The sequence below is a fragment of the Suncus etruscus genome, chromosome 2 (genome assembly GCF_024139225.1).
Source record: "Suncus etruscus isolate mSunEtr1 chromosome 2, mSunEtr1.pri.cur, whole genome shotgun sequence".
Taxonomy (NCBI): Eukaryota; Metazoa; Chordata; class Mammalia; order Eulipotyphla; family Soricidae; genus Suncus; species Suncus etruscus.
Window position 1 is genome coordinate 94,818,351 of NC_064849.1, and position 24,311 is coordinate 94,842,661.

The 24,311-nt window shown below is 57.7% G+C and overlaps 1 protein-coding gene across 2 annotated transcripts in view; it reads left to right on the forward strand.

The window, feature by feature from the left end:
* The window catches only part of SLC12A7 (solute carrier family 12 member 7), a 40,835-nt gene that overhangs the window by 14,115 nt on the left and 2,409 nt on the right, over positions 1–24,311 (forward strand). The window contains exons 1-22 of one of the 2 annotated variants that reach the window (XM_049767906.1): positions 1,680–1,824; positions 9,742–9,833; positions 9,910–10,032; positions 10,408–10,554; positions 11,074–11,128; positions 12,212–12,342; positions 12,978–13,219; positions 13,639–13,850; positions 14,316–14,489; positions 15,058–15,156; positions 15,640–15,697; positions 16,725–16,899; positions 17,288–17,406; positions 17,496–17,594; positions 18,673–18,792; positions 19,021–19,125; positions 19,353–19,521; positions 20,029–20,224; positions 20,437–20,606; positions 21,082–21,213; positions 21,344–21,451; positions 22,497–22,669. In XM_049767906.1, coding sequence (XP_049623863.1) covers positions 1,701–1,824; positions 9,742–9,833; positions 9,910–10,032; positions 10,408–10,554; positions 11,074–11,128; positions 12,212–12,342; positions 12,978–13,219; positions 13,639–13,850; positions 14,316–14,489; positions 15,058–15,156; positions 15,640–15,697; positions 16,725–16,899; positions 17,288–17,406; positions 17,496–17,594; positions 18,673–18,792; positions 19,021–19,125; positions 19,353–19,521; positions 20,029–20,224; positions 20,437–20,606; positions 21,082–21,213; positions 21,344–21,451; positions 22,497–22,669 — 3,023 coding nt within the window. In that variant the 5' untranslated portion in view covers positions 1,680–1,700. Of the gene's footprint in view, positions 1–1,679; positions 1,825–9,741; positions 9,834–9,909; positions 10,033–10,407; positions 10,555–11,073; positions 11,129–12,211; positions 12,343–12,977; positions 13,220–13,638; positions 13,851–14,315; positions 14,490–15,057; positions 15,157–15,639; positions 15,698–16,724; positions 16,900–17,287; positions 17,407–17,495; positions 17,595–18,672; positions 18,793–19,020; positions 19,126–19,352; positions 19,522–20,028; positions 20,225–20,436; positions 20,607–21,081; positions 21,214–21,343; positions 21,452–22,496; positions 22,670–24,311 lie in introns of those variants that run through there. The other variant, XM_049767905.1, reaches the window with a different exon arrangement.

The following is a 24,311-nucleotide window of genomic DNA, read 5'->3' on the forward strand; positions in this document are numbered from 1 at the left end:
TCTCGAGTTGTTGTGGCTCTCGAGTTGTTGCGGCTCTCCGTACAACATTTTGTGGCTCGCGGCTGGCCTTCAATTATGCGATTTTTATTTGGTAAGCGAATAATCGCGAGTACTGCGATATTTGAAGGCCGGCCGCGGGCCACAAAATGTTGTACGGAGGGCCGCAACAGCTTGCGGGCAGTGAGTTTGAGACCCTCGAGCCTAGGCAGTTCCAGAGACCCCCTGGGTGGCCCAGACCCTGCCGGTGCTCCTGAGAAGGATGTGGGTTCCTTTTAGTGGGGAGCTTTGCACCTGTGCTGGCCTGGTCTCTGCTCTAGGAGGAGGTACCAGGTCAGGGTTTGGGGGCAGGTGCTATTTGTGCCCTTTCCCCAGGCCCATCTGCATTCACAGAGCTGCACATAAAGAGCCCTGCAGTCCCATAGGTCAGAGTGGGGCCCCGAGAGTGCTCTGCCATTGAACCATGGAAGGCAGTTCTGGGGCTGATTTCCCCAGGTTTTCCAAACCTGTGCCAGCAGGAACCTCCTTGGTATCAATACTGGGTGCAGGTGCTGTCAGGGCCACGGGCACCTCAAGGAGGGTCTGCCAATGGCTTCCCTGGGCCTAACGACAGGTCTGACATGTGGTGGTTAAGGGAATGAGTTGCCCAGGTGAGAATCACTGTCACTCATTGCCTTCAGGTGGTTTGTTTAGGCTGTTTCTCAGCAAATGTCTGCAGCCCTGACTTTCTCTTCTGGTGGGAACACATGGTGAACTGGAGGATCCTCCAGGTACCCAGGGATGAAGGGAGACACTGACCTCGCAACTTGCAGGGGGAGCTGAGGGCTGGTGGGACAGGACAGTCTGGCTGGACAGCCCTCACCCCTTCGGGCCTTACTCTTTTTCAACTCCTCATCCCTTATTCCTACTCACCCTTCACTACTCCCCTGCTCCTCCCTCCTTCTTCCCCTTCTCAGTCTTCAACCTTCCTCACCCTTCATTTCTCCTCACCCCTTCTTCATTTCTCCTCTCCTCGTAGCTCCTCACTCATCTCCCCTCCTCACCCCTCATTCCTCTTCACCATTCCTCACTCCTCACCCTAGATGGCTCCTCACCCTTCACTCACCATTCCTCACCCCTCCGCACTCTCATTTCTCACTCCTCACCCATCACACCTTACCCCTACTGCTTTCTCCTCACTCCTCTCCTCCACAGCCTTCATTGTCTCTCACGCCTCTCCTCCCCCTTCATCACCCCACACTCCTCAGCCCTCCTCTGTCCCTCGCCAGACTTCCTTTTGTGGCAGGAGCTTTGCCCAGGGCGCTGGGCGTCCTGAAGCGCTGACAGGACGGGGCATCCCCGTGAACCGGGGTGCCGCGCGGGCGGGGGAAGCCCGGGACCCCGCAGCTGGGCGAGCGGGCGGGGAGGCGCCTTCCCGGCCGCGCACCCGCGTGAGCGCAGTGGCGGCAGGTGAAGTCACGTGGGCCGGCGGGGGCGTGGCCAAGTCGGCGCCAGAAGGGGCCCGGCCCTGGTGGGCGTGTCCGCGAGGGGGCGTTTCCAGGGCGTGGCGCATCCGGAGCCGCGGGTCCGTCGGCGGGGCGGGGCCGTCGAGGGGGCGTGTCCGGGGCGTGGCATCCCCGCGGGCGGCGGCGCTCACCCCGCCCAGCGCCCCAGTCCGGCGCGGCGTCGGCGGCGGAGCGGCAGCGAGTGTCCGGAACGCGGCCATGCCCACCAACTTCACCGTGGTGCCCGTGGAGGCGCGCGCCGACGGCGGCCAGGCGGGCGAGGCGGAGCGGACGGAGGCGCCCGAGCCCTCCGAGGACCCCGAGCCCAGCAGCCCGAGCGCGGGTGAGCGCGGCCGCACCTGCCCGGCCCCGGCCGCTGCCCCTGCCCGCCGCCGCCGGACAAAGGCGAGGGAGCGTCGGCGGGGGAGGGGCGGCCCGGCCGGAGCCCTCTTCCGGCCCTGGAGCCTCGCGGGTCGCCGCCCCAGCCCCAGCCCCGCTCCCCGGCGCCGTCGGGGGGCGCCCTGGCCCGGGCATGCGGGGGCGCGCGCCGCTGCTCTCCCCGTCGTGCTCCCCGCAGTGCTCCTCCTGCCCCGACGTGGGCCCCGGAGACTCGGGTGCCCCCGCCCGCGTGCTGCCATGGGTGGGGCAGAGGCCGCGCTGGGCAGCCCCGCGGGGCCCACGGTAGCTCTCAGCCCCGTCCACTCCCGGGGTCACGGCCGAAGGGCAGCGAGGGGCCCCCGGGGAGCGCCCGGAGCCTCCCGGGAGCAGCCTTCTAGCACTTTCGCTTTCTCCCGGGGCCACTTCCTCCAGCGCCGTGCCCCTGGCTGGAGTGGCCTTTGCCAGGGACTCCCACTCCAGGCAGGGCCACCCCAGCGCCGGCCTCCCCTTGGTGCTGGGAGGACCACGGGGCCCTTGGGTGGGCTGGTGGTCGGATCAGCCAGGGACCCTTCTGATGGCCATTGGGATCCAGGACAGCCGGCCACGGGTGGTCCAGCATATGGGCCTGAGCAGGGGTGAAGAACAGCCCCCAGCCCGGGAAGGGCATGGCCGCGTGTGGTACCCCAGGCTGCCCTGGGCTGTCCACACAGTTCACTAGGCTGGGAGAGCCCAGAGCCCTGAAATCAGCTCCTGTTCTTGGTCGTCTGCCTGGAGCCTGCATGGGGACGGGTGGAGGCTCCACTGTCCTCTCAGTCCTGACCTCCATCCCCAGTCAGGGCTGACCCTCCGTTGTCCCTGCAGAGGTTGAGTCCCCCACTTTCTCTGTTCAAGGCTGGCCCACCGTCCTTCTTCAGGATGTCTCTGCTCAGGGCTGGCCCACCATCCCTCTTCAGGGTTGGCCTTCTGTCCCTGCTCTGTTTGTTGGGACCCTCCTTGTCTGAGCTCAGTCCTGGGTGGTCTGCGAACCCACACAGCTCTGTGCACACACGCGGGTGTGGAGGCAAGATGTACAGATGGTCATGTGGGTGGTGCAGTGGCCGCTGTTCCTCAGTTCCTCCTCAGCTGAGTTCAGACCTCAGCTGTGTGGAAGCATCCAGTGAGGTCAAGTCCTGACATTGAACTGTGCCATGGCCATGACCGACTCAGGTGGGCATTGAGATTTGACTGGCCGCCCGAGGGGAGACCCAGGAGCTGGTGGCCTGCCCAAGTGGCCCAGGTGGAAATGTGGCCTGTACATTGTGGTGGGGGCCCTGCCTGCTGCCCTTCCATCCCAGTGGGCCCCACATTGCTCCCTCTCAGGTGGCTGGACCATGCTGTTTTGTGCCTAGTGGTGCCCAGTCCTGGGAAGACACCTCTCTCTGGGGTAGGGAGCCAGGGGATGTACTCAGAGGACACTCTGACCTCGGGGTCGGGAGTGATTGGATTCGGAAGAGGAACCTGCCTGGTTCTTCTGCAGCTTTCAGCTGAGGGGGTGGTGGTACAGTGTCGGCACCAGTGGGTAGAGAAGAGGCCTCCCTCCCCACCCAGTCCCTGCAACTCCTATTCCACGGCCACTTCTCAGGCCAGGTCCTTCCGCTGAGACCCTTCCTGTGGCCTATGATTATCTGGAACCCCCATATCTGCCAGCTTGATCTGTGGCCCCAGTGTGACACCACCATCCATCGCCCAAGTGTGATGCCCCACCTGGTTCCGTGTGGTGGTGCTCTAGGTCTAGTGGCTGCCAGGCTCTGCTTGCTGCAGGAGGGACGTGTCCCTGATGCTGGGCTGAGCCTGGCCTTGCCGGGACTGTGGAGGGACAGATGCCACTGGCCTGGCCCACGCCTCACATTTGAGTGAATTTTCTGCCCCTGAGAGGCTTCTGCTACTCAGTGTCGGGGCAGAGTATGGGGACCCTCTGACTCGGGGCATGAACCTTCAGTGGGCCAGAATGGAGACCCCCCTCTGTGGGCTTATGAGGTACCAGATGCAGATCAGAGTGGGGGGGGGGGGAAACTCGGGACCTGGCTTTGGCTCAGGGCAGCTTGGAACCCAGGTATCGCTGCCACTGTGCACATGACTTCATGCAGGTATGTGTGTGCTCACAGGCACTGGGGGGCGCTCACGTGTATGTCTATGAGATGGTGTACACAGGCATGCTTGTGTACTTGTGTGGAGGGTGTCAGGTGTGTACACTTCTGCTCCTGTGGGCAGGCGTGCCTGTGTGTGCAGGATTGTACTTGTGTGTGTGGGATATACACATCTGCTCTGTGTGTGGGTGTGTGTACTTGCATGTGTGCTCATATGTGTGTGTGCACATCTGCTCCTATATATAGGTGTGCACAGGTGTATTCATGTGTGCATGTGTAGGGAGCTGTCTATACTCATGTATATATAGGTGTGTGCTTGTTCGCTCTTGTGCTGGTGTTCTTCATACACCCAGTTCCTGTCTTGGGAGCAGAATGGTATGTTGCATTTTTCTCAGGATCCCCAGGAAAGGAGCTGCTCAGGCTCTTGGCAAGGTGTAGGGGCAGCCAGTCCCTCCAGGAGGACAGTGATCCCCAGACTCTGGGGACAGGCTGAGTTCCTCAGGGGCTCTGATGGACACGGGTGCTGGGGTGAACCTGGACTGTCTGCATGGTGGGTACAAATGGACCTGGCCCTCACCTCTGTCCTGAGTGGGTGATGCACTGTGGTGCTCCCCAGATCCCTCAGAAGACACCCTGGCCCCTGGTGGACAGGAGAGGGGCCCTGGTATGGCTGTTCCTGTGCTTCCAGCACTGCTGACAGAGTCTGCACTATTTATGTGATCCCCAGCCCTTGAAGCCTTTGCTATGCAGGGAGGCTCCTGAAAGGGGTCTCTGGGTCTGTGTGTCTTCAGCTCTCTCTTACCCAAGTACTCCCCATCAAGTGCCACTGGTGCCAGTCTCTGACATGGGAGTGGGCACAGGGCCCTTGCCACTGTTTGGGTCTTCCTTGGCATCCAGAAAGTTGCTGAGTATGTGTGACCTGGGAGGACACTAGCCGGGTAACACTGGACTCCATATTGGGACTCAGGAGTCGTGGCCTCACCATGTCCACCTGGGGCATGGTCATGGGGTTGGGTCCCAACCGTGCCAGGGACAGTTCAGGGTTCCTCCCCCAGGGCATAGACAGGGCAGCAAGGATGAGCCTGCCATGATGAAGACCTGCTGTGACATTGGGGCAGTGTCTGGGTGACAGCCAGGCAGGCCCACCCAGGTTGTGGGGCCCTTATGCTGTGGGTCTAAGTGGTAGGGAAGGTGGGCATAGCTGGGAGTACCAGGAAGAGGTGAGCACTATAGGCCTGGGGTATTTGGGACACCTGCTGGGAAGGCCAGTGAAAACTGGGTTCTCTGCAGGGGGGTATAGTGGCGTGAGGTGGGCAGGGATGCAAAGGGGAGGACCTGAGACAGGGTTGTCCAGGGGAGAGAATGGAGCAGGGGTGCCACGGGTCTGAGTATGGTGTGGTGGCCACGGATGGATGTGCTGTACAAAGCAGGTCACTCCCTGTCTGCTGGGTCTGGCCCTTGAGATAAGGCCGCCCTCCCCTCAGTGGGACTCTGCCTGTTGGCAGGCAGCTGTAAGGCGGGTCTGGGCTCAGCTGCCCTGTGGGTCCCGGGTCGTATTGAGAGTCAGGCGGGGGCCAGTCTCTGGCCTCTGGCAGGGCTGCTTTGCTCATGTTCTATGCTCTACCCATGGTTGTCCTAGATCCCTTCAGGGATCATATGGGAGGGGGCAAATGGCCATCTGTGATAACATTTGAATTCAGGCAGCTTTGAGTTCTGTGGCCAGTGCTGCAGTTTGGGCAGTTCCCACTGCTGGTCACTTCTGACTGCCTGGTGGCCACAGGTTGGGAGGCTCCAGGGCTCCTGTGCCTCAGTTTCCCCTTAGGCTAGTCTGATCCTCCCCCCCAGGCACCATGGCTGCCCCCTGGTAGCTCAGGACACCAGAATGTTGCAGATGGGTTCCTAGGTATGGGTGGTCACTGGGGAGACAGAGGTTGGGGGTAGAGGAGGGTTACTGGGATGATGGAGGAGGAGGGTCATTGGGATGGTAGGGGATGTGACTGGTATGATGGGGGAGGACAGTCACTGGGATCATGGGAAGCAGGGTCACTGGGATGATGGGGAGAATAGTCACTAGGTGCACACGTGTGCCATGTGCCTGTAGTATATGTTAGAACATGTCACTGTGTGTCCCATGCCTTCTCTTCGATGCGGCATGTCCAGAAGTTCCACAGCTTGTGCACAGTGATCCCTCAGGGCCCTGGCTTATCCTGGCTCCAGGTGGGCCCCCTCCCCAGCCCTTGGTCCCCATTCAGCTGGCTGATACCTGTGGTGGCTGGTCGGGGTGGGGGGGCTAGCCTGCAGTGAGGGAGACCTTGGGGTGGGATTTGACACCCCCCCCCCCCCGCAGCATCTGGCTTGGGAAGCCACCCCCCGGGCACCTGCTATGAGGTCAGGACCAGTAGCTACACTGAAGCCTGTCCTTGGTAGCTGTGGGGTGGAGTAGGAATGTGGGAGGAGGAGCTGTTGGGGGATAGCCACAGTAATGGGGCCTGGGACTGACTGCACAGTGGTCTCTCAGGCTGTGATCTTGTCAGCTTTAGTTTCTAAGGTTCTGGTCTCTCAGATCATGGTCCTATTAGCTATAGTGTCTTCGGCTGTAGTCCTGCTAGCCATGGTCATTCAGGCTGTGTTCCTGTCAGCTGTAGTCTCTCAGGCCATGCTCTCAGGCTGTGTTCCTGCCGGACACCTTGATCTCTCAGGCTGTGGTCCTGTCAGCCATGGTTTATCAGGCAGTGGTCCCATTGGCTGTGGCCTTACAAGGTACCTGATGCCCAGCAGGAACCAAGCCTCACTTGCCCAGTGGGGTTCCTTGGAGCTGGAAGGGCCAGGCCTGCACAGCTGTTAGGGCTTCTTCCTGTGCCACACATGAACCCCCCAGGCCGATTCTTCTCCTGTGGTCCCCCAAGCCCTGTGGAGATGAGGATGGAGGGTCCTTGATGGGCTGTGAGGATGTGGTAGTGCTGGAGGGCAGTGTAGGTAGGGGGGCAGAGTGCGAGGTGACTCACGGAGCAGCCCTGCGATGGCGTCCAGGCCTGGCTGCTGCCCAGCTCCTGCTCTGCCCCATGGGGCATCTCAGATGGGGGGAGATGGCGCCTCCAGATAGAGCGGCTGTAACCTGAACCCAGCGGGCTGACCCCCCTGTCAGAGCCTGGCCAGGACTGGAACCGCTGAATTCCACCCATCCTGCCTCATCCACCCCCAGAACCAGTTTCCGGAACAGCTGATGCTCCGAGGGATGACCCAGGCTTAAGCTGGCCCTGAGCTGGCTTTGCTAGGGCACCACCCGAGGTGGGGGGTTATTGGCATTTCTTAACCCCCTCCCCCTTGCCTCTATCCCTGTGACCCCCTAGGGCTGCCTGTTGTGTGTGAAACTCTGACCCCTCCAATGGTGGCTTGTGTGTGGGCCTGGTGGGGCTTGGAAACAGCAGAAGGACTCTGGGTGGAGGTGAAAGCCTGGGGTATCAAGGACGCTCTGGGTGGAGGCCCTGGCCAGTACTGGAGGGTCCATCTGCCCTCTCATCTACTGGCTCTGGATCCATACTCTGCTCAGGCCTGTGGACCAGAACCTGGGTGGGGAGGTAGTCTGAGGACAGCCTTGCTCTTGGCCTCCTGGTGGGCTTTTCCCCACTCCTACCCCAAGGCCCGGCCATGTGGGCTCAGTCTCTGCAGGAGCCAGAGATGAGCTGTTTCATGGGGCAGGTTCCCCTGACATGGGTAAAATGTGGGTTTGCCTGACCTGGGTTTGGCTCAGTACCCCCTCGGCAGAGGCCACCACACAGTGGACTAGGGCTCTCTGTGACTCCTCCCAGTATTTGTCCTTGGGGATGAGTAGCCTGTGAGGGGCTTGTCAGCTCCCCAGAAATTCTGGGCAGTGGAGGCTGGGCTGGCCCGAGGCAGGGGAGTGTCATGGACAGGCCAGTGGGGGCTGGTGTGGCCGGAGGACAGGCTGTGCGTGGCTCCCTGGACAAGGTAGCAGGGCTCAGTGGGGGCTTTCCCGAGGTTCAGGATGGCAGCAGTGACCCCCTCAAGGCTGATCCAACAGGCAAGGGGCTGCCACAGGCCCTGGGTCTCACTCTAAGTCAGGGGTCTCAAACTCAATTTACCTGTGGGCCGCAAGAGGCAAAGTCAGGGTGATCCTTGAGTGCAAAGTCAGTAGTAAGCCTTGAACATTGGGGGGTGTGACCCAAACAACTAAACAAAACAAAACAAGGCCACAAAATGTTGTACGGAGGGTCGCAAATGGCCCACGGGCTGCGAGTTTGAGACCCCTGCTCTAAGTCTTCCTGCCCCTGCCTCCCACCACAGAGCTGACATTGTTGTGCCCACTGGCCCAACTGCACTCCTGGTGGACATGGACTCAGGAGGGCTTAGTGCCTGCTGCCCTCAGAGCTGTGTCCATTGTCCATGCGATGGGGACATTCAGCAGCAGGCGGCAGAGGGGCCAGATTGAGCTACAAGAAGGTGGTGGCTGTCGCATGGCACTGTCTGGATAGGAATTGTCCTTGTGGTGCCCCCGGCCATCACATCGGGGATGGCCTTGTGCCCTGACCTTTCCATGTGGTCCCTGTGGTCCCCACAGTGTGACATGGCATCGACCAGCAGGAGGGCGGCCTGCTCGGGTTTCTGTCCTCGCTGCATTCTTTGTGACCTTCATCTGTGCCCTGGGGCAGTGTCTGCTCAGGAAACTTGCAGCCGTGCCCAAGCAGGAGCTTTTGGGTGGTGTCCCCATTGTGGGTGCCTGGCCCACCCTGCTAGCCCTCACTGGTCAGCCGGCCTCAGTCCCACTGGTACAGTCATCCCCCCACCCAATGGTGCTGCCCTCTCGCATCCACCTGTGCACTCCTTACTCTCGGAAATGCATCCCTGTGCGGTTTTTTTTTTTTTTTGAGTACTGTGTGTTTTTCTCCCCACCCCTTTGGGGGACACACGTGTGCATACATGTGAGTGGGTACACATGTGATGTTTGCACACACATGGTGAGGCACACATGTGAACCACATACATGCATGGTGGGGCTTATATGAGGGGTACATGTGAGATATACACACATGGTGGGGCACATGTTTAATTGTATGCCTTGCCTGGTATTATATGCCTTTGCAGGCTGCAGCTGTCAATATTATGTGAGTCCCTTTGGCAAGGCTACAGCACCCATGAGTGTGACCCACTCAGTAGGTAGCAGGGATTGAACCCAGGCTTGTGACGGGTCTAAGGCTGCCTGAGTCCTCCCATGAGTTTTCCATGCATGGCTGCCTGAGTGCTTCCATGACTGTTCCAGGTTGTCTGTCTGAGTGCTCCCGTGAGTGTTTCATGCACTGCTGCTTCAGTACTCCCATGATTTTTTCTGGCTGCCATGAGTGTTTTGTGCAGCTGCCTGAGTGCTCCAGGTGGCGTGTTTGGGGCCCTTGTGTGCTAGGGACAGATGTGGCTTTCTGGGAGGGGCCAAGGTGCTAGACCCTTGGTTTCATTTCCTGGAGCCCCAGTTGTCTGCTTTTTTGTCTATGGTTCCTCCAGCTTCCTCACTCACACCCTTGCAGGCAGAAAGTGGCCCATCTTGTGAGCCGGCCTACGGGGCTCCCCATGCTCTCAGCAGTGGTGGCCAATGGCCAAGCAGACTTGTGTGGCTGTGTGGATCCTGGTGCCCTCAGGCATACCCTGGCACCCTAACCCTGGGTTCTCTGGGGGGACCCCTTGGCAGGAGAGCCCCAGAACAGCCTGCCCAGTTCCCCCTTTCTGACCTGGTACTGTGTCTGCAGGAGATGGAACCCCGAGGGAGAACAGCCCCTTCATCAACTTGGAGATGGAGCGAGACAGCTCTCTGGATGGTCGAAACATGGCGCTCTTTGAGGTCAGCCCCGAGGTCAGCCTCGCCCAGCCTGCCCACTGGCACTGCCCTCTGCTTGACGGATGGTCCTGCCCCACAGGAGGAGATGGACAGTAACCCCATGGTGTCATCGCTGCTCAACAAGCTGGCCAACTACACCAACCTGAGCCAGGGCGTGGTGGAACATGAAGAGGCAGAGGACAGCCGGCGGCGCCAGGCCAAGGTAGGTGGCCAGAGCTGACCAGCCTAGTGATGCTGAGATTCTCGGGTGGGGTCACCTTTTCTAAGACAGCCATCCCCAGCCCTGGTAGGGCTTGTGTGTCCTTTCCGCTGGGCATCCCATAGCTTGGGTCCCTATTCATCCTTCAGGCCTTGGTTCCCAGGGCCCTGCGCGCACTTCCCACTGGGTTCCGGTGGCCTGGCTCCCTCCTTGTCTTTCCCATGTGCTTCTTCTTCCTGCTTGGTTCTAGGACACTCAGGCCTGGGCAGGGCCCCTCAGCTCCCTACTGACTAGGGTGAAGACTGTTGGTCCCTGTACCCCTGCCCCATGGTGCAGCTGCTCCCTCTGGGCGCAGCCCACCTGCATCTCCCTCCGCAGAGCCCACGCATGGGCACCTTCATTGGCGTCTACCTGCCATGCCTTCAGAACATCTTGGGCGTGGTCCTCTTCCTGCGCCTGGCCTGGATCGTGGGTGCAGCTGGCGTTCTGGAGTCTTTGCTCATCGTGTCCATGTGCTGTGCCTGTGTAAGTGCCTGGCACCTGCAGCTGGGCTCTGTGGGGGACCTGCCCCTTCCTCCTTGCTTGTGGGCAGTTGAGCAGCCTGAACTGGGAGCCCATGGCTCTGCTCACAGCTCTGTTTTGGCCTTGCCTGAGTCATGATGTGGGTGCATATGCCTAACAAGGGTGGCCTGTTTGAGGGTGGAGGCAGCCCAATACCCACACAGGATGGTCCCAGTACCCACAGGGACTCCCAACGGGATTTCGACCCTGAGGGTGGGCGCCAGGGAAGCTGGCCTCAGTGGGGTCCCAGTGAGTGCCAACCCACTTATAGGCAATCAGCCGGGGGTCAGTGGTATGAATTGGGTCTGGTCAGTGCATGTGGATGCGGCCTGTGGGTCAGTGGGTGTGGACTGGGAATACAGAGTGTGGACAGCTGCACTTTGAGGCCAGTGCTGGGTCTCCCGCACTCCTTGTTGTCAGGAGCTGTGGCGTGGGGTCCCTGAACCCCATCTCTGAAGCTCTCTGCCCTGTTTCTTCCTATAGACAATGCTGACAGCCATTTCCATGAGCGCTATTGCCACCAATGGCGTGGTCCCAGGTGAGGACAGGTGGCATGGGCATCGATTGCCCCACCCTATTCCCTTTCTTGTCCTCACTCCTACATCCTTCATCCCCTTCTTCTCTTCCTTCCTCTATGCTCCCTCCCTCCTATTTGGTACCCCCCAGAGTTCGGGGCCTGATTCCAGGTGAATATGGCTGGGCTGGCCGTTGCCACTACTCTAAGCAGAAGTACCTATTTGTGGAAAGGCTAGACTGTCCCCTTGGGAGGATGGGGGGGTTATTCTTGCCAGCGGAAATGTGGTCTGAAGCCTAAACTGTCCTTCATCACCAGGCTCTGCCTTGCTTTCTGGGAGGGAGGCTGCGGGGTGGCCAAGTGGTCTTTGTCTCCCTCAGGATCACTGTGTCTCCCATAGGGCAGGGCCTGATACTTGCCAGTGAGCACCCTTCTGAGCTTCCTCCTACTTGTACCTTACTTTCTCTTTTTGTTTTGGGGACCACACCCAATGATGTTCAGGGGTTTCTCCTGGCTCTGCACTCAGGAATCACTCCAGGAGGCTCAGGCCCATATGGGATGCTGAGGATCGAACCCCGTCATCTTATGCACTTATCTAGTGCCCATTCCTCTGTGTTATGACTCTAGCCCCTGGCACCTTGTTTTCTGCAGTTTCTGAGACTTGCCTGCCCATAGCAGTGTCTCCTGGGACCTCTTGCAAGCTCAGGTCACATAACTGCTAGGCCTGGAGCCTGAGGAATGTTTGTCCCATAGCTATGCCTGTGCCTGGGTGGGTGTTTGGAGGTGCTGTCCTGAGGTCCCCCAGTGTGCTGAGAGGACTATAGTAGAGTGAGGCATGCATATGGGGAGTGGCCTTGGTGGACTTACTTATATAGCTCTGATCTCTGATTTCTCAATTTTGGGGAAACCCAAGGATCCCTAACCTCTACTGCTCCAGGGTCTCCTGGTCGCTGTCTGGGGTGTCAGGCTGTGAGCCTGATCCTAGATCCAAATGCCCTATTCGCTGTGCTATCACTCCAGCCCCCAGGCTCCTAACTGGGTGCATTATCCCTGAGTGAGTGCCCTCTACCAGGGCGTCCCTCAGGCTCCTCTTCCTGGTCTCTACAGCGGGCGGCTCCTACTACATGATCTCCCGCTCTCTGGGACCTGAATTCGGGGGTGCCGTGGGCCTTTGCTTCTACTTGGGGACGACTTTTGCTGGGGCCATGTACATCCTGGGAACCATTGAGATCTTCTTGGTAAGTGTGATGGGACAGTGGGAAGGACCCACCTCCTGTCCCCCATCACAGCCCTAGTGGGACTCCGGCTCAGCACGACTTCCCATCCCCACGGGTATCTGCAGGGATTTTTTGGGTGCCAGCCTTGCCGACCAGCCCCTGAGCACTCTGTCTTCACCCCACCACCCTCCGACCTCACTTAACCTTCATCCTTCTCTTTCCTCTTCCTTCTCCCCCACCCTATTTCCTTTCTTGTCCTCACCCCTACATCCTTCATCCCCTTCTTCTCTCCCTTCCTCCATGCTCCCTCCCTCCTATTTGGTACCCCCTAGAGTTTGGGGCCTGATTCCAGGTGAATATGGCTGGCTGGCCGTTGCCACTATTTTGAGCGGAAGTACCTATTTGTGGAAAGGCTAGACTGTCCCTTTGGGAGGACGGGGGTGTAATTCTTGCCAGCGGAAATGTGGTCTGAAGCCTAAACTGTCCTTCATCACCAGGCTCTGCCTTGCATTCTGGTAGGGAGGCTGCGGGGTGGCCAGGTGGTCTTTGTCTCCCCTGACTGGCCTCTCCCAGGCTTCCTGGCATGTGGCTCAGGGACTGTCTCCCTGAGCCTGCCTGTCCGTGTCTCCATGGCTCACAGCCCACTTTGCCTGCAGACGTACATCTCGCCCAGTGCAGCCGTCTTCCAGGCTGAGTCTGTGGATGGGGAGGCAGCCGCAATGCTCAACAACATGCGTGTCTACGGCACAGGCACCCTGGTGCTCATGGCCCTGGTTGTCTTTGTGGGTGTCAAGTATGTCAACAAGCTGGCCCTGGTCTTCCTGGCCTGTGTGGTGCTGTCCATCATGGCCATCTATGCTGGGGTCATCAAGAGTGCACTGGAGCCGCCAGATATCCCGTGAGTGCGGTTTGAAGGAACATGGGGCCGTGAGAGGCCCCCTACTGGGCACTGGGTGCATGTGCCAGCTCTATTGGGCACCCTGCAGGTGGGTGGGTAAACAGCTCACAATCCACCAAAGGTCTTACCGTGACCTGGGTGCTAAGGCCAAGGGTCAGCGAGCATAGATCATAGCCATTGTATTTGAGCATGGTGACAGGTCACAGCTGTGTGTCTGATCATGATGATAGGTCACAGCTGTGTGTGTGTGAGTGTGGTGCCCCTGTAACATGGTCTTCTCGGGCTTCATCTGTTAGAGACTGAGCACCCCTGTGTGGGCCTGGGGAGGACTATGGCCCTGCTTTGACAGACCCTCCCTTATCTGCTCCTTTCATTGGTTGACCCTCTGGAGCCTGCCTGACCCCTTCGCCTCCATGCAGGGTGTGTCTGTTGGGGAACCGCACTCTTGCCCGCCGTGGCTTTGAAGCCTGCACCAAGGCACTCACTGGCCCTAATGGCTCGGTGAACACTGCCCTCTGGATGCTTTTCTGCAATGGCTCTGCCCTCACTGCCTCCTGCGATGACTACTTCACCCAGAACAATGTTTCTGAGATCCAGGGCATCCCTGGTGTGGCCAGCGGTGTCCTGCTGGGTGAGTCCTGCCCTGTGCCCAGCCTGTGCTCTCCTGCCCTCTGCTCACAGGGCCTGCAGCTACTAGGTGTGGGGAGGGGCTGGATCCCCTCCTCTTACTCCTCTGGGACTAAGAATTCCTTTCAGCACAGAAATTGTCCTTGGCCCTGCATGGTCAGGCATGTGGGCCTATATCTATGACTCCAAGCCATTGGGGTTCTGGAACTGCCTGAATCCCAACCTTGTGTCCATACAGAGCTCTGTGCACCTGGGGTTCAGATGAACATGCCCCTCACTTTTGGAGACAGAGTGACTGGTGTGACCATGAGGCACCTTGGTCTCTGCAGGCTGTGACCAGTTGTTGCTTAGGATAGCAGGCCCAAGATCCACACAGGGAGGCTGACGCTGCCCAGTCCCCATCTCCAGAGCTGTGGCAGTGCTTTGCCAAGGAAGGTTCTGGAGTTGGTCACTGCTGCCCCTCTCACAGAAAACCTATGGAGCATGTACGCAGACAAGGGAGCGTTTGTGGAAAAGCAGGGAGTACCCTCTGTGCCCGTGGCCATGGCTGAGGATAGCAGGTCCAGTGGACTGCCCTATGTGCTCAATGACATCACCACTTACTTCACCATGCTGGTTGGCATCTACTTCCCATCTGTCACGGGTGAGCATCCTCAGAGCAGCCCAGTGGGTGGGTGTGGGGAAGGGCACTGTCCTGCTCTCCGGGCACTGGGCATTGGGAGAAACCAACCATGTGACATCTGATAAGAGGGCACAGAGAGAGGCAGCCTTAGCTCATACAGGACTTCCGGGGTCTGTGAGGAGGCTCATGCACCCAGTGTATGCAGGGCTCACTGTACCCCACAATGCACACACAGGGACTCACTGCTGCCTGTTGCACGCTAAGTGCCTGTGTGACTGTGTGTGCCTCTGTATATCCACAAAGCCTTTCCCCATCCCACAGAGCCATTTGGGGACCTGTAGATGCAGGTTTCTGGGTCTATTTCCCCCACATCATCCCCATGTAGTCCCATCTTACCTGACCTCCAAACCCCAACACCGCCATGTGAACCGACATGCCTGATATTCCCTCTAACCCTGTAACCGTGGCTCCTCTAATGTGATCCTGCCATACCTGACCTTCTTCTGACCCTATAATCCTGATGCTCCCATGTGAGTCCACCACACTTGACCTCCCTCTACAACCCCTCACCTGACACCTCTGCTTGTAGGAATCATGGCCGGCTCCAACCGCTCTGGGGACCTCAGGGATGCTCAGAAATCCATCCCCACAGGCACCATCTTAGCCATTGTGACGACGTCATTTATCTGTATCCTTGAAGGGTTGGAAGACCCAGGAAGACACTGTGTGCATCCCTGCAGTGGGGTAGGGGCTCTGCCTCCATGAGGCTTTAGACGTGACATGATGAACCACATGAGAGACTGTCCCTGTTGCCATCTAGGCTGTGACTGCCTGTCTGTATATCTGTGATGGTGTGTCCCTGTGTCTAGTGTCTCACAGCACTGATGGGAGAATCGCCTCTTTCTTGCAACTTGTCCCTCACCAGCCCTGCCCACTGCATCTGTAGCACTGACCAGAAGAGGTGTGTGGGGTGATGGCAGGCACTAGTTCAGGCTAGTGAGCAGGTGGACAGATGAGGAGTAAGGCAGGTGAACATGTGGGCAGGTAAGCAGTGAGCAAGTATGCATGTGAACAAATGTGCATGTGAGTAGGGGGCTAGTGAGCAGGTGGGCAGGCAGCCCAGGTTAGCACAGATACCACTGCTTCCTTAGCTTCCTTAGCTGGGCTGCAGACCTCTCATGCATCGTCCTCTTCGGAGCCTGCATCGAGGGTGTGATCCTGCGGGACAAGTACGCAGTGGCCTTGGTGTTGGTGTGCCACTGATAACTTTGTTTACAGTTTTGGGGCCACATCTGGCAGTGCTCAGAGATCACTCTTGGCAGGCTCTGGGAACCATATGTGTCTGTGGGGAGGTGGACATCAAAGCTGGGGTCTGTCATACGTCGCTCCAGCTCCATGTCATGATTTTAGGCTGGAAGCTGAGGACACTTTAGCTCCTCCTGAGGCATAGCCCGACTTCCTGTCTAGTCCACCTGCTCGGAAGCCACAGCCTTTGCTGGGAATTGCAGAGTGGTCTGACCCACAACTAGCGGCAAGCTAACAGGTTCCCTTTGCTCCCTCGAGTGTAGGTCCATTGACCGCCCCTCCCCCATTGCCCATCAGTGAGGCCACAGTCCCGCTGTAGGGAGGCCACCTTGGCCCACTGTGATGTGGTCACTGATGCTGCAGCCCCTTCAGGCTGGGGCTACATTCAGGGACCATTCCCTAGCTTGTCTCAACTAACCCTGTCCTCCAATCACCCTTCTCCAAACCCACACAGGCCCTATCCCTCTAATCAGCCATGCCCACTAGTCCTGCCCTACCATGAGCCCTGCCCCAAACTACACCCCTGACTCCATCCCACCAATCAGCTCTGTCCACTAGCCATGCCATTAGCTCCATTCATCTACTGGTCTCACTTTCCAATCAGTCATGCCAGGTAGCCACGCCTCCATCCATCATACCTATTAGCTCCACCCCCAGTCAGCAAAGCTATTCTACACTCTCACCCACTCCTCCACTTCGCCCTGCCCTTCCATTCAACCCTGCTCTTTCATGGCACCACCCACTAGACCCTCCTAATACCCCTCTGAATCCTAGTGCACTCTAGTGGCTCTGTCTTTCTACTCATGGCAGCTGGTTGCCTTCACAGCCCTGCCCCTGTGCTGGTCTCTGCCCCTACTCTCTTTTTCTCTCTCACTCTCTCCTCTCTCCTCTCTCTCCTCTCTCTCTCCCCCTAGCTCCACTTTCTGCTTAGCCCTACCCTTCTGTCCACAGGTTTGGGGAGGCCCTTCAGGGCAAGCTGGTCATTGGCATGTTGGCTTGGCCATCCCCCTGGGTTATTATCATCGGCTCATTCTTCTCTACCTGTGGGGCTGGCCTGCAGAGCCTTACAGGGGCACCGCGCCTGCTGCAGGCCATTGCTCGGGACGGCATCATACCTTTCCTGCAGGTGAGCTGTGTCAACGGAGGAGTCTTCTGGATGGTGTTGCAGGGAAGTCCTATGTTTGCAGGACCCTCAGGCAGCTTGGTAGCAAATGACTGTGGGGTCAGATGGTTCCCATTGCCCCAGGTTGGGAGCAGCTCAGACAACCCTTCACTTCTCTTGGGTAGCATTTGTCCCTTAACACAGGCCTGGGCCTACCACAGGTACAGGACACAGCTCCAAGGCCTTTCAGGACAGGGACAGGACATGGCCCAAGGCCTTCACACAGGGATGGCATGTCTTACCAAAACACAAAGGGACATGTGCCGGGTTGGGCTTTGCAAACATGGGCTTTCCTGGGACAGAAAAGTGTCCCTGACAAGGGAATCACCCAGCGGCCTCCCTCTTGCTGCAGGTATTTGGTCATGGAAAATCCAATGGGGAGCCCACATGGGCACTGCTGCTCACTGCCTTCATCTGTGAGATTGGCATCCTCATCGCCTCCCTGGACAGCGTGGCCCCCATACTTTCCATGTGAGTGATCCTGTCCTTTCTGTGTGGGTGACTCTGTTCCTCTTGTGTGAGGGCATCTGACCCATGCTCACCTGTTCGCACTGTGGCAGGTTCTTTCTCATGTGCTATATGTTTGTGAACCTGGCCTGTGCCGTGCAGACGCTGCTGCGTACGCCCAACTGGCGCCCCCGATTCAAGTACTACCACTGGTGAGTGCTAGCTGCTGGGCACATTCGTCTGAGCACACTGTCCGGACACTCCCCTAGCACAGACCTCTGGGTCTGGCTGTGTGTTGGGTGTAGGGGTCTGTGTGGGAAGTCGGTGTGGGGTCGTTGTCGGGTCAGTGTATGGTCAGTGTATGTGAGGTCGGTGTGTGGGTCCATTTTGGGTAAGTGAGGTCAGTATGAGGTCAATGTCAAGTTAGTATGGTGTCATTGTTGGGTTGGTATGAGGTCAGTGGACTGAGGTCATTGCAGGTCATTGTAGGGTCAGTGCCAGGTCAGTGTGAGGTCATGTCATATTGGTGTTAGGTCATTATAGGGTCAATGTTGGGTCAGTGTAAGGGTGGGATCAGGTCAGTGGGGTCAGTGTAGTCAATATCAAGTCAGTGTGGGGTCAGGTCAGTATCAAAACAATGTTTTGGGTTTTTTTTCCTGACTTTTCTTGGGGTGGTATGAGGTCTGGTTGGTATAAGGTCAATGTCAGGTAGATGTCAGGTCATTGTGGGCTTGGTGTCAGGTCAATGTCAGGTCAGCATGGGGTCATGTCAGATTGGTGTTAGGTCACTATGGAGTCAGTGTCAGGTCAGTGTCAAAACCTAATGTTTTTTTTTTGGTTTTTTTTTTTTGGTTTTTGGGTCACACCCGGCAGTGCTCAGGGGATACTCCTGGCTGTCTGCTCAGAAATAGCTCCTGGCAGGCACGGGGGACCATATGGGACACCGGGATTCGAACCAACCACCTTTGGTCCTGGATCAGCTATTTGCAAGGCAAACACCGCTGTGCTATCTCTCCGGGCCCTAATGTTTTTAATATTTTTTCGGATTTTTCTTGGGATGGTAGAAGGTGTGATTGGTATGAAGTCAATGTCAGGTCAGTATCGGGCCACTGTGAGGTCGCTGTGGGGTCAGTGTGAGGTTGTTATGGGGTCAGCATGAGGTCATTGTAGGATCAGTGTGGGGCTAGTGTGGGGTCGGTGTTGGGTCACTGTGGGGTTGCTGTGGGTTGGATGGGGAATGTGACTTCCATCTGGCCTACCGGGGGCCATTATGAACTGTACTTTCTGCAGGACTCTGTCCTTCCTGGGCATGAGCCTGTGCCTGGCGCTGATGTTCATCTGCTCCTGGTACTATGCTCTCTCGGCCATGCTCATCGCTGGTTGCATCTACAAGTACATCGAGTACCGAGGGTGAGACTCTAGGCACTGCAGGCTAAGCAGGGGGTGCCCACTTCCCTTCATACCTTCCTTCAGGCACTGCTGTGTCCTGGGTCTTGTCACCTGGGTGGAGTTGGGAGCTGCTGGGAGCCTCTGCAAGTCACAGTCTTGGGGGCTTGGATTGTGCCTGACCTGCCCACAGCTGACCTAAAAGCTGCAGGCTACTACCCAGCTGGACCCCCCTGCCTTTGTCCTCCATAGGGCCGAGAAGGAATGGGGTGATGGAATCCGGGGGCTGTCTCTGAATGCCGCCCGCTATGCTCTGCTGCGTGTGGAGCACGGACCCCCTCACACCAAGAACTGGAGGTGAGCCAGAGACAGGGGAGCCCTGAGTGCCAATGGGGGCCACGGTCACTGAACATGCAGCTGTGCAGGGGCCCCCGGGGATGGCATATTGGGAAATTGCACACCCTGCTCTCCTGGGCTACAGGATGGTTATGCCAAGGGCTTAAACTCCACAAGCCCTGCTCATGGCTAGTCTGGGGTTTCCCTACGTTCTGCTACCCTGGAGCGAGCTCCTGACCACCCTGCAGGCCTCAGGTGCTGGTGATGCTGAACTTGGACGCAGAGCAACACGTCAAACATCCCAGGCTCTTGTCCTTCACGGGGCAGCTCAAGGCAGGCAAGGGGCTGACCATCGTGGGCTCCGTGCTGGAGGGCACCTACCTGGACAAGCATAATGAGGCCCAGCGGGCTGAGGAGGTGGGTCCTAGGACTGAGAATTAAGGGGGCAATCTCAGGAAGTGGGCCCCGGCAGGTGTGGGGACAGGACAGCTCAGGTGATGGGTCCAGAGCAGGTGTGGGGGCTTCTCAGAGGCAGAGCCATCTGGGTGGGGTAACCTCCTAGAAGGTGTGTGTGGGTCTTCTGTAAGATATGGGGTCTCAGGACCAGAGCAGTCTCACAGTGGGAAGGGCATTTCCCTTGCATGTACCCAGCCCAGGTTCGATCTCCGGCATCCCATGGGGTCCCCCACGTCTGCCAGGAATGATTCCTGAGTACAGAGTCAGGAGTAACCACCAGGCACTGACAGGTGTGGCCCCAAAACAAAAGCAAACAGGAAACAGGGTCTCACCAGGCAGTAGTTCTCTTAGGTGAACTTCACGACACTCCATTCCTTTTGTCAGGCCACACTCACTCCTGGGTGGTGTGGGCAGGGGTCTGTGGGAACTGGTGCTCCCCTCACTGGTGATCCCTTTCCATTCCTACAGAATATCCGCGCTCTGATGGGTGCTGAGAAGACCAAAGGCTTCTGCCAGCTGGTGGTGTCGTCCTCCCTACGGGATGGCATGTCACACCTCATCCAGTCGGCTGGCCTGGGCGGTATGAAGCACAACACAGTGTTAATGGCCTGGCCGGAGTGCTGGAAGCAGCAGGATAACCCCTTCTCCTGGAGGAACTTTGTAGGTGTGTACCCATTGACTGGGAATTAGGTATGGGGCCTGGCCTCTTCCTACTGGAGGAACTTCCTGGGTGCTGCCTGCTGGTGTAGGAGGAGGGACAGGGCCTAGCCTCATACTGCAGCACAGGACAAGGGGGACCTCACCTCTGCTCCCTAGGGGTGCTCCTGGGACCCTGCAGCCTTCCTGATGTGACCCTTCTCTGATGCTTCTCTGCAGACACGGTGCGTGACACCACAGCTGCGCAGCAGGCCCTGCTGGTGGCCAAGAACGTGGACCTGTTCCCAAACAACCAGGAGCGCCTCAGTGCAGGCCACATAGACGTGTGGTGGGTGGTGCACGACGGAGGCCTGCTCATGCTACTGCCCTTCCTGCTGCGGCAGCACAAGGTACATTGGGAACATCTCAGCACCACGAGGGCTGAGAGCCTGTTGAATTAATTATTAATTATAGAGTCTTAGATGGTGGGTGGATGGATGGGCCTTCTCGGCTCCACCCAGTGCCTTGCAGCCCCTTCCAGCTCTCAGGTCTGTAGGTATCAGGATAATGGTGAGGAGATTATCCACAGCAGTCATGAAGTTTTAGGAGATGTGAAGTTTTATTAATATAAGGCCCTAACCGCCATGTGCTTCTCTCACATGGCTTCTAAGCTAACCTTTTAAGCAGCCTCCTTCAGCTGCCTTTCATCCATCCTGTCTCTGATCTCTCCCTGCTGGACTTCTTGCTCTATTTCCCCTCTCACCCCTGAGGCAACCCCTTTATTAGCAACCACAGACCCCTCCCATCCAGGTAAGATAGGCTGGAAGTTGGGGGAGGGGTTACAGGAGCCTTGCAAGCCCCACCCTCACACACACCCTCCTGCAGGTGTGGAGGAAGTGTCGGATGCGTATCTTCACTGTGGCCCAGGTGGATGACAACAGCATCCAGATGAAGAAGGACCTGCAGATGTTCCTCTACCACCTACGCATCAGCGCTGATGTAGAGGTGGTGGAAATGGTGAGGCGTGGGGTTGTTGGGGAAATTGGGACCTGGGGAAGGGATGGTGGGACCTGCGGGAGCTGAACCAGACATCCAGGTAGTGTGGGGAGCTCTGTCTGCCTCCCAGTGACCACCTGCCTGTGTGCAGGTGGAGAACGACATTTCTGCCTTCACCTATGAGAAGACACTGATGATGGAGCAGCGGTCCCAGATGCTAAAGCAGATGCAGCTGTCCAAGACGGAGCGAGAGCGGGAGGTGTGTGTGCGCACGCATGTCTCTGTGTAGGTGCATGGGTGTGTACAGATGTGTGCTTTTTATGTGTGTGTGGAGGCACATGGATGTTTGTGTGTACATAGATGTGTGTGTTCTTGTGTCTGTGTATGTCTGCATCCGTATTGGGGTCCATAGGTGGGTATGCACATATATACACATATGTGCATATGATCACATCACGTGAACATTGTCCAGAGTCAGGAACACCCTGGTGACTGGCAGCTGAACTCTTGACACATCACAGTGGTTCGGTGTCTCCTACATACTCGAGTGCTGTGGGACTGGGCAGAACCTCGCAGCAGGTCCAGGTACATGTAGGTGACCGAGTGTAGCGTGGACCTGGATCTCTGTCATGGTTGTGGTGGCCCAGGGTCCTAGCATCAGTGATTGCTTAGAGGACATTGGCTGCTTAGGCTTATAGCTATTTGGCCAGGAGCCTCAGACTCTGCTACTGTGGGATGAAGAGGAGCAGTGACCCAAGGGGTTGGCTGGCACTATGCATTGCTGATGGGGTGACATATGGACATATTTTGAGGGGGTAAATGGATGAGTGGCAGGTCAGAGATTGGATACACGGGTGATGGGTAAATAGATGGTGTGGATGATGGATAAATAGATAGTGTGGAGAGTTAGATCTCAGGGATGGATCTGGGCAGGGCCTGAGTGAGGCAGCAATTACATATGTTATGTGTAGTTGATGGCACACGGGGAATGGTGGGGACTAGGAGCACTGCTGGATGAGCAGCAAATACTTTGTCCTGTGACAGGCTCAGGCACTCCTACCTCCTTGTCCACATGGAGGCCCACTCAGTGGCCTACAGAGCCCAGCAGGCGAGCCAGGAGGGCAGGAGGCAGGCATTGCGGATGTTGGTTGGACCCCAGTAGAGAGACAGGTGGCACCACCCAGGGCTCTGGGGCCAGCCACACACACACCTTGTCCCGGCCTCTTTGTTCCCGGGTTCTCCTGTCTCTTGAAGGGGCACTGCAGAGGTGGTGGCCTTAGTGAGCCTGTGTCTGCCCTCTCCAGGCACAGCTGATCCACGATAGGAACACGGCCGCCCACGCATCAGCTGCCAAGACCCAAGCGCCAGCCACACCGGACAGGGTGCAAATGACGTGGACCAAGGAGAAGCTGACTGCTGAGAAACACAAGAACAAGGACCATGGCTCAGCCGCCTTCAAAGACATTTTCCTGAAGCCGTGAGTGCCCAGAGTGCTGAGGGGGACTTCCACTCGGGAGTGCAGATATCCTTTCACTCCTTGGATGTGTAGCGGGCACTGGATTTGGGGCTTCCAGAGGGAACAGGGGCTCCTAGCTCTTATGAGAGTGGGGGTTGCCTCTGTGTTGAGTTCAGGTCCCCATGTCCTTCGGGTGGAGCTGACTCAAGTCCCCCAGCAGGGAGGCTCTTCAGTGGGCGGCTGCAGTGAGTTGTACCCAGTGGTAGTACTGAGCAGCCTGAAGGAACTGACCTTGTGTTTTTCTCTCCTTAGCGAATGGGGAAGCCTGTAAGTCACTCGATTTGTTAAGGAGCTTTTAGTCTTGGCCTTGCATGGACCACATGTGTGCGGCACTTGTGTGTGTGTCCTGAACGCATGGCCTGTGTAAGCGTGTGTGCCCAGCCCTGTGTGTATATGTGCTCCCATGTGTGTTCGAATGTTCATATGCCTGTGTACATGTTCACTGTGTGGGCAAGTATCTGTGTGCATCCCTGTGAGCATGTTTCTGTGTTTGTGAGGACCCATGTACATGTGTTCTTGTGCATATCTCATGTATGTTTCTATGTATGTAGATCCCTGTGGGTGTGCATTTGTGTGCTGTTGTATGTGTACATCAGGCATGTCTGTGCATGTGAGCTCATGTATGCATGTGTTCCTGTGAGCATCTCAGGCATGTCTGCATATGTATGGTCCCTGTGTGTCCATGTCCATGTGTGTGTCCCTATGTGTATCTCAAGTGTGTATGTGTATGAGCCCATGTGTGTACATGCCCATGTGTGTACATGTCTGTGTCCATGCCTGTGTGCATCTCAGGCGTGTCTGTGTGAGCCCATGTGTGTCCATGCCCGTGTGCATGAGCTTTGCCGCAGCTGCCCCTAGTTCCCACTTAGCCTGCTCCCCTGTCCCAGCTGCTGCCAGACCTTACAAGGCTTACCTGTGTGGGTGCCGTGCAGGGTCTGGGGCTACAGGGGCACATACCTGCCATAGTCAGTACATCTGCGGGGTAGATGCTGGGGTGCTCCCTCTTCTTTCTCACCTCCTTGGCCCCCACAAAGCCTGACAGGGGTCAATCCTCAGCTGGGCCCCAGAGGCAGGGATGTCAGGGCCATGCTCTGCTCCCCACACCTGTCAGCATACACCGAGGGTGTCCCTTCAAATACCCAGGGGAACCCGGACTCGACCACATCTGCAGAACTTACTCCTCTCTGCTTACTCTCTTTCTTGGGTTGAGCTGTCAGAAACTTCTAGAAGGTGGCTGGGCCGCATGTGTGGCTTGTGTGCTGGCTGGGGCCTTCTCCACTGCCCCACGCAGACCTTGGCACAAAGCCATTGGTTCGTGGGTCATGACTGATGTTGGGAACAGCCATACCCTGGAGACCAGCCTTTGACCCCTGACCCTACCTGCCCACATCTAAGTTGTATCTGGCCCTACTTGCCTGACTCCACCTCGGTGGCCCCTCACCTGCCTGTTCCACCCCCCAGCCCTTCCTGGGTTTGTGCCAGACCCCACACACCTCATGTGAGCCCACTGAGATCCTCAGACAGGAAGAGTAAGGAGGCGGCTGGTCGGGCAGGGACAGGACAGGCCCCAGGAGGATGCTTAGCATCCTGCCACCTCCCCAGA